This window comes from Ambystoma mexicanum, chromosome 6q, assembly GCF_040938575.1.
Source record: "Ambystoma mexicanum isolate Mex_15411 chromosome 6q, UKY_AmexF1_1, whole genome shotgun sequence".
Taxonomy (NCBI): domain Eukaryota; kingdom Metazoa; phylum Chordata; class Amphibia; order Caudata; family Ambystomatidae; genus Ambystoma; species Ambystoma mexicanum.
The window spans coordinates 974,335,399-974,348,115 of NC_090937.1; the positions used below are offsets into that span (position 1 = coordinate 974,335,399).

The window sequence follows — 12,717 nt, forward strand, 5'->3', positions numbered from 1 at the left end:
ATGCCCCCGGGCTGCCAGTGCACTTTATAAATGCAATAAATACATACATTGAATTTAAATTAAGGTGAATATTTGTATGGTGGAACCCACTCTACTTGTTAAAGGGACTCCGTACTCCATATATATTCTACTATGCTTGTACAGTTCGTGGAATGAGGGGTGGCGGTTTTCCATTATGATAAAATAACTGCTGTTTTTGCTGTTATCAGTAAAAAGACAGTCCATTGGTAGCAGGTGTCAAGTGATGGACTAAAGGGTTTCAGGTGAATCCTATCCAGATATGGCGGCATGCAATGTACCTGTACATTTGTACTCATTGAGTTATGTCTTAACAATGAGGCCACGCCATTCAGGAAGGGCCCCTTTTATCCCAAAAGGCACTACTCTGTGGCTTCCCTGCCGTCTGGATCCTGTCTCATGAAAGGAAGTTCTCTTGAGTGAATAGTGGCGCACTGAACTATTGTCCAAAGTTGTTTGCCAGCTATAATAGAAAGGCATGCGCTCCTCTAAGCAAAAGCCAAACTTTTCTCCTACCACAAGCTGCCAGAGCCCATCCCCAGGCTACAGGCTATGTCACATTTAATAAGCAGTGAGCTATGCGAAGTCTGCAGTTCCTAAAACTTCATTTCACCTGAGCACGAAGATAATGAAAACAAGTTTCCCTCTAGAGAAAATGGCGTTTCTCTTCATTCATGTATTTTATATGTTTAAAATGATGAGGCGCAAGGAACATGCTAAGTGCACTTGCCTGGCTTCATGCACTGTCGACAGTTTCCATTCAGTACCTAAGGCTCTGCGTAGTACAATGAATCACCTTGGTGCACCGTTTAAGTATGCAGCCATTTTAATTAAATGAATGATTGTTGTCATAACCCCCCACAGAGGAGGAAATATATTTGCGTTGGTATGAAACTGTGGCAATTGAGATATGACAGTGCAGATGTCACAAATGTACCCTGGTATCCAGGTCGGAAGTAGCAATGCTGCTTTTGCCATGATCGCACTTTTTCCGCATCCAGCTTCCCCATGAAGTAGGACCAGTCTTCTGTTTGACGACTGAACACAGTGTTGCAGGTCCTGTAAGCACGCTTCTCTTCCGATGAAGACTTTCAGCCTGTGGAAGAAGAGCACAACCAGCTTAGACAGATGTTAAGATGATGGGTACAGGAGGATATGTCTGACCTAGAAACACAAAAAGCAAAGATTATTAATCCTTAGAAATCGTTGCCCAAATTCATTAACCTATCAAGAATTCTCCACTGGGGTGCAGCTTGGTGTCGGCAGTGAGACTAAGTTTAAAAAACTAGGGAGGATCTCTTGGTGGAGAAGGAAAAGTTAATTACCTTCAAGGGTAGCCACCACAGATCCATAAACAAATATTTCCCAGCTGCCATATTGCCACCCAGGGTCCAGTCTGCTCTCCTGGAATACTACAAATGTATTAATTGGGAAGAATTTCTTCATCCAGAGGTAAAGTTCTTACTTGTAACAATAAGTGCCCGGCAAGGCAATACTGTCCAGATTCATCAGCTTATAACATGTCCTAGTATCAAGGCTGGCACCTGGGCTGCCAGGAATATTCAGTAGCTTTCTGAATTGAATGAGGGTCACCTGGGTTTCTCAATAATACTTCATAGTATAACCAATTAAATTCTGAGTTTGTTTATAATTCAAGCTACCACACCGTCAGAAATAATGACAATATTGTATCTGTGTGAGCCTCGGACCCATGCTTCACCTTATATGAAGAGATAGGTTGCTAAGCCTCCAGTCTCAATTTGACTAACAAGGCAAATATTGTGGCGGTCATCACCTGGCACAACGGGGCATAACGGCCTGGCAGCCCAATTTATCTGCCCGAGCAAAGCGAGGGCGGATAACAAGGGCTCTGGGACGTTATCCCCCCTTCCACACCTTGGAACGGGGGATGAAGGCCGTTAGCACCCTGGGTTGGCAAAGCGGTAGAAAGGAAAATCCTTCTCCAAGAAGGCCACCATGGAAAGGCGAAGAGGCGACGAGAAGGAGCGGATGCGGCGGCAGCACTCGCCGTCACCGGAATAAGATAAGGGGGGTGAAAAATAAAGGGGGCTGGGGAAGATGGCGGCAGAGAGAGCTGGCCGCCAGGCGGCTTGGAATGCAGGCTTGTACCGGCGGTTCATGTCTGCGTTCCTAGCCACCTGATTGGCTGTCTCACCCGCCCAGGGTGCTAATGATGAAGAAACTATGCACTTACTCTTGTGCTATGTAGGGCATAAGACAGCGCAGACCGGATATTAGAAAGTGTCAACGAGGAACAGCTGAACACACACAAGGAAAAAATCCATCCCCGCATTTGAAATGGTTTGCCTAGAAACAAATTTCAAAATAGCAAGAAAGAAAAACGATCGATTGTAGAAATCAAAATCAGCATTCCTGTACCCAAAGGTAGACTTAAAAGACACCGTTGATGATGTGCTAAAGCTATATTTACATTTTATTTTCATTTTTTTGAAATAGGAGACAGATGGCTTACAGAGGTTTTATTGCAACATGTGGTGTTCTTCACACAATATTTATGGGATATGAGTTCCGGTTACAAGAACTTTGAATGCGAGGTGAGCAATCGGGCTATACAAGACAGCACACTGTATAGTTGCTTTTCGCATTTTTACACATTACTTATTTTCTGTTTAGGTACAGGGAGATGAAGCGATTTGCTCGACTCACATGTGTTGCTTTCCCAAGTACCGAAACCGGGATTAGAACCCTGGTCTCCAAGATCCTAAACCAGACACTTTGCCGCTGCCTGACTCCAGCAAAGTTGCAGGTGTAACAATATAAAGCGTATATAGGCGTCAGTGAAGCTCATTACAATTCTAAACTCCACATTAGGCACACGAAAGTTCTTTCAAATGTATATATTCCATACATACAAACAATGCGATTGCAATGTGTTCCTGTAGTGTCAGCCAAAGGGCTTGATTAACAAAAGCATTTTTGAGTGGGACCCATTCAACAATGCGTTGTAAATCAGGCCCCAAATATCTACAAATGCAGCGCAAGTCTGAATTATGTAGAGACCTGATGATCACTATCCAACACGGGCAAGATAGCTCAGCGAGTTAAGTGGCCGGTGCAAACATCTGTTTTCACTCTGCACTACAGAGGCTAGAATCCCGGAAGCACTGACTCAGCCCTTCATCATTCCGAATTCATTACATTTCGGACCAGTAATTGGGTAGCATTAACAACTATCATTTCAGCATTTAAAACCTCCCCTTCCACGTGAGAACGATGCTTTCCGTCTTGTACAGGCTGAGCACAGCCCGATGTAACTACATCACCGAGTGAAATATAAGGAATGTTTTTAATACTCCTCGACATTTAATTGTTACTAGTTCGACTACCTGAACAAGTGCAACTCGTGAATTATGCAATAGTGTCCAATACACTGTCAAGGAATCCCACAGACTGTGGGGGCTATGCGTTCGTAATACATGTGCTTGATACTTTTCTCCCTGTACTTTGATTGCCACTCTTTTGTCAACTGACACAATACTGACACAATACTGCTTATGCCTTGAAAAAGACCCAAGAGGGTCGAAACACGTGTTGGCTGTCGCTCCATTTGAGCCCATTTTTTAATTGTTGCCTCCACAACACCATTTGGCATTAAACGTCTCTATATATGTGTGCCACACTTCTTTCTGTACAGTATTAAGTTTTAAAAGACCAGCGCGCCAATGCTTTAGGCACTTGGTCAAATTTGGGTTCTCACCCCTTTGGGGACGATAAGGCACCGCCGCCCCCTGCCTGCATATACGCAGCTAGGTACTTACACAGAAGAACCAATGCACATAGTCTTTCACTCTACTTAGCACAGTTGGATTCTTGGTGTAGTGCCTTAATAAGTGATTACAGAAGCAAGATATTGTCTGACTAGCATTATCTATCCCCAGCAGGCACCTATTAACTGGGCTTTAAGAACCATTGTCAATCAGAGAGAAGAACGCTTTGCCCATAAGAAATCCAGGGTGTCCAGTCAAAGGATCGAATACAAAAGGTTCGAATGCAAAAGGTGAGAGTCAATAGGAACAAAAACAAAAGGTTCAAATTTTTTTTTTAATTATATATTTTTTGGGGGGTTTCGGTTCAGGTAGAAAAAGTGTTTTTTACCACAAAAACGGGGGTGGGGGAACCCCCCAAAAAAAAATGTAAAAAAAAATAAGAAATTCGAACCTTTTGTTTTCGGTCCTTTTGATTCGATACTTTGACCTATAACCGAAATCCAGAATACCCACAAACGAGTATCCTGCCCATATATATTGGAATACAATGCAAAGTAACTGACCCTTGTTCAGCATGACCTCTAAAATGTATGCAGCATCCGGACAAATTAAGAACAACAAATACAGCTGCCAACCGGAGGACCCAAAATGTGCAGAGCCACAATGCCAGAGATAGTCTTGCAACTGAACTCGGGCTGCCAACTGCAGAATGGACCAAATGGCAGGCTAGGAAGACAACCCTAAAACTCACCCTGGTCAAATGGGGTTCCCGAACACAGCCCATGTATTTATTTTTGTATTTAATATTTATAATGCGCCTATGGTCCATGGGCAAAGAGGTGCACAAAAAGACAATAACCAACGAACAACAAACAGAATAAGTACACCAGATACATAACATAAAACGCATCCATCAAAAACCACTTTAAGGTACCAATGGTCAGATTTACATTAAATGTCAAGCAAGTGCAAGGCAATCTGGAGGCCGATTAAGTGAAGAGGTAAGACTTAAAAACCTTCTTGAAGAGCGGCAGTGACTGCATTTCTCTTAGATCTGGTCGAAGATCATTCCAGAGACAAGGAGCCGTGGAGTCGAAGGCCAATCTCCCAGCTCTTTCGAGTTTGACACGTGGGGTGATCAGCAGGTTGGTGTTATTAGAATGCAGTGAGCGAGGGCTAGATTTGAAGATCAGTCTGGCTTTCAAGTAGGACAGGGCACTCCATACTGACAGTAGTGACCCGGAAATTAAGGCGCTCCCTCACTGGAAGCCAATGAAGAGCACGACGCGCCTCGCTAATGTGGTTACTGCACCTACACTGATTAACGATCCTAATGGCACTATTCTGCAGTGTCTGCAGTTAAAATAAATTGCCACGTAATGGTTACCATAATAATAAATGTTTGTCCCAACAATGGCACGCGCCAGATGGGCATAGTTCTCTTTAGAAAGGAAGGGGCACATACAGCAGAGCAGCTCCAGACAGTACAACGTTGTAGATACAATGTAGTTGGTCTGAGCTTTCATATTTATGGTGGTGTCAAGGTAGACCCCTAAGGTCTTACCTTTGGCTGCCACTGGGATGGCGCAGCCAGCGATTGTAAACTCCTTCAACTCCGGGGGAAGCCTACCCAGTCTATATTGTGAGCCAGCAATAAGAAGCTCTGTTTTGGCATTATTGAGTGCTAGTCCATTAAAAGCCATCCAACGTTGGCTGATGTCATGAATCTTATTCATATTGGCAGCATCCGATTTGTAATCCTCTGAAAGCTGAAGCAATACCTGTCTATCGTTGGCGTGGTTAGTATAAAGAACACTGAGATCATCTGGGATATCAAAAAGGAGTTTAGTAAACACATTGCAAAGAGTAGAGGGCAAACAGGATCCTTGAGGCCTGCCGTATTCCAGATTAACTGGAGAGGCTACGGCAGATTCACTAAAGACTCTAGCCGTGCGTTCGGATAAAAAGGAATGAACCCAGCTTGCGGCTTCAGGTGAAGAGTTAGCTGAGGAACACAACCCATCAACCAATATGCTGTAGTCGACCAGGTTAAATGCTGCAGAGAGAGCTAGGAGTATGAGCAAGGCCAACCCGCTTAAGGTCTAGCAAGGCGGTCTCAGTGCCATCTATGGCCCTGAATCCCGACTGCCTACAACCAAGTTAATTGTGCCTTTTCGAGATGAAGCTGAACCTGTAAATAAGCAACCCCATCAATGATCTATAACAAAAACAGCATATTGGTTATGGCCCGATTATTAGTAGCCACATTTAGTTCTAGGGATTTTTTTTCAGTAGTGGGGTGATCCAGCCCTGTTTAATAGATGACAGAATCATGGCGAGCTAAAGAAGTTACTAATAAACTGGGTGATAGTAGCCACCAAATTAGAGGCACACTCTTTACAATAGCTGCTGGACAAGAATCCCCTTTGCAGACCGTGGGTTTAAGAGACCCTCAATGACCCATGCCTCATTGAGTGTCACGTTTAAGGGTGCCTGGAACATCAAGGTATGACAGGTTGGTCACAGAAGGACATCTGTCTTTGATAGGTACTCTGGCTAAACTGTAGGACTCTCTATTTTAGTTTAGGATGTCAAGTTATGTTGAATTATTAATTGAGTCGCATTCCACCCCTTACTATATCTCCTCCAATGGCTGAAAGAAAGTTCATGCACTCCTCTAATCCATTCCACCTGCGGAAACACTAGCTAAGATAAACGCTCTACTCTGACACCCATACCCTATCTACAAATGGACTACCCTAAAACCGATCAGCTAATTGACAGACAGATACAGCTGTAATGTCCATGACATATTCATAGTACATCATTTAGACATCATCCTTGCAGGTAATTGACTAACACTGCTAGCCCATTTTTCAGCACTGCATGAGCCCTGAAGTGTTGGACTTGTTCAGAGCCCAGAGGTTGGCTTGTCCTAGATGTAGTGTTTACCAAATGACTGACTGCATTCTCACAGCCCCTCCTGCCCAAGGAATGATCAAACATAAACTGTTTACCATTCTCCCTGCAGTCATGTGTACCTCCCTAATTTGCTGTATGCGGAATAATGAGAGCCTGCATGGCAGATGTGTGAGTTTGGAAAGCCAAATTAAAAAGCCTGGGACATGAGTGACAGGTGATCAGAAAGTGCAAACCAGTACTTGAAATATTGTACTATAGAGGATGTTTTGTGGTGATGGTGGTTACAAATCTCTGACCAGTCAAGAGAAGAACCAATGGAATTACACACGCTAGCATCAATATTAGAAGGAGGGAGGCAGAGCAATGAGGATTGCACATGCCTATCGCTGTGAGTAAAATCAAAAGTAAATTAAAGAGCTGTAATTGTCTTGCAACACCAGTGTTGGAAAGGGAGTGGAAACAGCGATGCTTACAAATTAGGGAACACTGATGCGAGGTGGATGGGCGTTTTTTTTATCAATCAGAACCACTGGCATGGTTGGAGAACCAAGGCAATGGTTGGTGGAATACGTTTTTGGACTGTACAACAGTCATGAATCTGGGAATGAACTGGGATGAAGTACATTCAGGAGTGGACAATGGAGGAACTGCTCATCCTGCTTAATGACATATCAGAGACCTTTCCTGGAGATTAGTTAATAAGGAACCCGGTTTTGCTGGGAAAAAACAGGTTCTGTAGCACCAGAAATCACCAAGAACCCTGGGCACTGAGGCTTGAAGACATGTCAATGCAACATTGGAGCGTGTAGCCATACAAGCAATAGACAAATAATAGACACTGTTAATATCTATGATAGATTCTCTGAACCATACGGCAGAACTGTTAAAATGTACTGCATCTTGGGCCGATGGTCCTAGAGTATTCCAGAGCACAGATCGCTGCCAGGATCATTTATAAGGAATATAGCCCTTCCAAGCTCCTAGGTAGAGCACTCCAAGGCAAGGTGATTGTATTACAGCTTTACAATGGGACTCTGAGCTCTTAGCTGGTCAGAGTCCCTTTGCAAGGTTCAGATCTGGCTATGAAAGAACCATGTGCTTCCTTCATGGCAGTCTTACACTGAACTGATTTGGATTTGATGGCTTATTGGGAACCACTGTCTGTACTGACCCGAGCAAGTGACTAGATATTACACAAGGTCAGAAAAACCGAGACAATTGGCTTTATGGAATTCTGTTCTGCTGCAAATTTGATCGTCATCATCTGTGTACTCACCCTTGCGACTAATGATTGGGAAACTAATAACTGCTCACTTTCATGCATTCATAAAAGCAAAAAACAGGAACGATAAAAAAAGCACCACTGCCATTGTTCTGGGCTTCGTTTTTCCACCTTTCCTACCATTAAAAAGGAAAAAGAACCAGACTTAGTCCAACCGCAAAAGTCTAGTCCAAATTCCTTCAACAGCATCTGTTCTGCCCAGCCTGCAAGCAACCCCGTAACTAATGAGGCCAACCCCTGCTTATCAATGATCATAAAGGCCATGGGCAGAGGTGCGGGGAGGGTGGAGTAGCAGTGAAATCGCCAACTAAAGTGGCACCGAAGAGAGTAGAGACCCATTTCAGCATTACTATTATTCAATACCTATATTTACCTTTGAGCAGTTACCAGCAATAGCGAGCACATGATTGTTTGGCGACCCACGCAATGCGTGACCTGTGCACAGGTACACACGGCGGAATGCTGGGAATGTTGTCCCCCCTGCATTGCACTTTTCAAGCTGCTCTAGCCAATAGGCGCATTCCTGAGTCATGGCGGGGGGCCAATGCAGCGAAACTGACGATGCTGCAGTTATTTCAACAGCGTCCATTGCAGAGTGTGGTATTCCGGTCATGCACTCATCGGAACAGTCACCATACAGAACGCAGCAGGAGCAGTGAGATGAGATCTTTCAGACTCGCTCAATGTATGGCCAATATCATTCAGGCCCGTTTCGAAATGCCTACATATAGGCTACCAAAATGAGATTTTATTTTACTGAATGGATTTAACCCAGGTGGGCTTTGCTAGTTTGTTGCCACACTGCACCCCAATGTGTGTCTTCAACGTATAGTCAGGCCATGATTAGGTCTTAAATATAATCAGGTCTGGGCTTGTTGATCCACCAAGCGCTAACACGCAGTGGAGTTTTCAAAATGACCCAAAAGTTTGCAAGCGAAATGAATGAATCCTGTTTGCCAAAGAATTTGGAGAAATGCAAAGGTCACCCTTTTTCTCAAAGGTGACCTGCTCATTTCTTAGGGGCTGCGCGCCACCATGTATGATGGGCTGGCCTGACTCTTGCGTGCACTAGTACGAGGGGAGAATGCGAGGTTAGCATAACCCCTCATTTACCAATTATGGGTTCTTAAAGGGCCTGTAATTGTGAAATGTTAAAAAAGAAAACAAGTACTTCGATCCAATTTTTAGGAATACAAATGCAAAATCGAGAAAGTAGCGGCTCACACAGTTGCTGTTCCTCTTTAAAAAATAATTCACGAAAAGGTTCCATAAATCACATGTTGAAATATTGCACACCCCCTGCACCATACCAACCTGGCACATGGGGGGGTACTAAACTTCTTCTTGGATGTGAAAGCACCTTTCCGCTAGCGAATTCAGGAGGCTAACAAACAGGTATCCTGTCCAAGAACGCGCTAATCTCTGAGTGGTAGGCCCTTTTCTTTTGTGTGCACAGTGTATCACAAATACTTGAGAAGATTAGCACCATTGACCTTACCTCAGGCTATTGGCAAATAGCTCTGACGGACCATGCCAAGGAAAAGGCTGCGTTCTCAACCCCTGAGGGTCTCTACCAGTTTAGAGTCATGCCTTTTGGGTTGGAAAACGCACCTACTACCTTCCAAAGATTAGTCAACCATGCGCTCAGTGGGTCTGAGAGACTTTAAATGAGCCATGTTTAATCACATCCTTTCTCCCATCTTACCCTCTGCCAGTATTTGGGAAAACTGACCAGATGTGGATTACTCTGTACACAAAAACATGTATATTTTCCACAATTCACCCTAGACCACAATAAACCAGAACCTGTATGTTTTGAGCATATACATTTCTCCAACCTTGCATTCCGGATGTTCTATCCAACTCTTCTCTTTCCGCATATTGTTTCTTGCACCTGCTGTCTTTATTCGTGGTTTCCTTATTTTCTTGTTTCATACTCTCTAATTATTTTAATTTCACATTCATTTTTAGCCTGTCTTTTGTCTTATTTTCCACAACATGTCATTATTTCCTCTAGCTCGCCTTCTCTCTTATCAATTCTTTTTGTCTTTTTCCCTTTGCCCCCTCACTCTTCCCTCTTCGGTCTTCACATGTTCCTTCTACTTAGAGCTGGTCTTTGGCTCCTGGGGCATACACCCCAATCAGCACCAGCAGTGGCTTGTGGTGGGTGAAATCTATGGGCATATTCTCCATTTTGTAATGCAGGCACCGGGTGAGCAAATCAGCACACAGTGACTTTTTCTGCACCGGTGCTCAGTTGTATCTGGCACACTTGTGCCAGAGGCTTTCTCTAGTTTGGGGATAGGTTAAGTGTGAGCTGGAGTAATCCCTTGCCATTACCTCATGACAGATGTGAGGAACCATGAGAAGGGACCTCCAGCGCAAGCCGCGTAATACCAGCCATTTAACGCCAGTGGCTTAGGTGCACTAGTACAAATCTATCTAGCACAGCTCAGGCCTTAGCTGCCAGTACAGGTGCCAGGAGACCCACAGCCTGGGTTTCATGGAGGGTCAGAGTCTGCATCTTCCATGGTACGGACCACCCGACTCCTTCCCTAAGACCACTTGTGAAGAGTGCAAATGTTCACCACCCGCAGAGCAGTCTACCATTTGCACACCCATGCTAAGGAGATATTGAATTGAATTGAATTAATTGTTTATTTGTATAGCGCCTATACACAATGTGTTTCAAAGTGCTTCAAGGAGGGAGGGAACATGGGAGGATACAATTACATTCTTACAAGTCCTTGAAACAATTCAGATGTGAAATAACTATCATATTCAGCCTGGCGACATTTCAGATAGTGCAAGTGCAAGGAACAATTAAGGAGGAGATTGGAAGGGAAAAATGAGATAAGTGACTATTATACTAGGTCAGACGATTCAGAATAAGGCTGGGGGGGAGTGGGAGGAGAAGACCAGGAGGGATTGGGGAGACGGACAATCTGCTATCAAAGGTCACAGGACAAATGATAAGAGTTAGTGCTAATGGACACAAAAATGCATGGGGAGGAGGAGAGGGCAAGGTGGCTGCGAAAAACAGGCGGCTAAGATTACTATGCCTGAAGGCAATTGAGGTAGTGCCAGACTTTAACAAGAAGAGGGGAGGGGTGGGGGGAGGAGAGGGCAGGTGGCTGCGAAAGACAGGCGGCTACGATTACTATGCCTGATGGCAATTGAGGTAGTGCCAGAAATTAACAGGAGGGGGAAGGGATGGGGAGGAGGGAATAAGGTGGTAAGGAGGGAAGAGAAGTGATGATGAGGGAAAGGGCAAAACAAGCGACAATGTACTAGGTCAGAAGACCTATCAAGTCATGCTAGGGGGAGGGGAAGGAGAAGAACAAAAGGAGGGGGTGGGACATAGATGTGCAACCATCATACAGGTCAATACAATAGACAAGAATGAAATAGCAAAGTGCTCGAGAAAGTGATGGGGAGAAGGAGGGAAGAAACCACAACAAGGGAGAACAAAGGGGGAGGGAGGGGCACAAACCATTCAGGGGGGGCAGGAGGTCGGTGGGGTTCACAAAGACAATCACTGGGGCAATGGGGTGGGATTGGGGGCACAGAGACAATCACGGGGGCATGGGGGTGGGTGGGGGCCACAGAGACAAACACAGGGGGCATGGAGGTGGGTGGGGGCACAGAGACAATCACTGGGGGGGTGGGGGAGTGGGGGCACAGAGACAAACATGGGGGCATGGGGGTGGGTGGAGACACAGAGACAGTCACAGGGGGCAGGGGGTGGGAGGGGACACAGAGACAGTCACAGGGGCATGGGGGTGGATGGGGGGCACAGAGACAGTCACTGGGGCAGGGGGTGGGTGGGGGGCACAGAGACAGACACGGGTTCATGGAGGTTGGAGGGGGCACAGAGACAGTCACACACATTACCCACAAATCTACTTTATGTCCATGGAAATGAGCGAAATACCCTCCAGAATTCAACTGTGGAGGAACTCCACAGGCCTAAACACTATTACAGTTGAAGATCAGTCCAACAGTCACCCAATGCGAAAACCGTGGTGCAACGTTAGCTCCTTTGCCACTTTGGTGCCTTCATTAGTGCTAGAATTTGTTATTTATTTGGGTGTCAATCCTTCTTATTAATGTAAGGGTGGCTTTCCCCTTCCTGAACCCTGATTATGCAACACTGCATGGAGAAAACCTTTGTGGGTAGACAAATGGGTAATATCATTCCTGTGTCTAAGTTGAAAACCTCGTAGAGCTGCTAGTGGTAGGTGTATTGTTGGGGAGGAACTTCAACATGGGATGCAAATGATGCCGCTGGTAAGAATAGGGATCAAGTGCTGAAAGCGAAAACGTAAAAGTGTGTAATGTGCATCTTCTTATGCTGATTAAAGAAGAAATGTGTCCCTGCCAATCCAACTTTAAATGTTCTGGCGGGTAGCAGAAGGACACGGATTCCGACTTTCCATTTTACATTTTACTGTTATTTTATTAATTGAAAAAGTGTGCAAACTCTTAACTTTCCCTAAGCTATAGGCAGGGGTGTTGCTAGGTCTGGAAAAGTTCAGGGGCTAAACTAATGTCAGGAAGTTTGGGATTCGGGGCTTGGTATAGCCTTTTGTTTATAGTCCCTGCGCTTCTATCCGGGGCTACAACCAAAAGACCCGGGGCTATAGACCCCCGCCCTAGCAACACCTCTGGCTATAGGTCTTCCTTACCTAACAAAACTAACTAGTGTGATCGTCAGTCATTAGTGAAAGTCCAAAACAAGTTGAG

The 12,717-nt window shown here is 44.9% G+C and overlaps 1 protein-coding gene across 1 annotated transcript in view; it reads right to left on the reverse strand.

Annotated features, from left to right (window-relative positions):
- Nucleotides 1–12,717, reverse strand: part of LOC138516394 (uncharacterized) — a 746,393-nt gene that overhangs the window by 371,622 nt on the left and 362,054 nt on the right. The window contains exon 14 of the mRNA XM_069631475.1: nt 956–1,114. Coding sequence (XP_069487576.1) covers nt 956–1,114 — 159 coding nt within the window. The remainder of the gene's footprint in view (nt 1–955; nt 1,115–12,717) is intronic.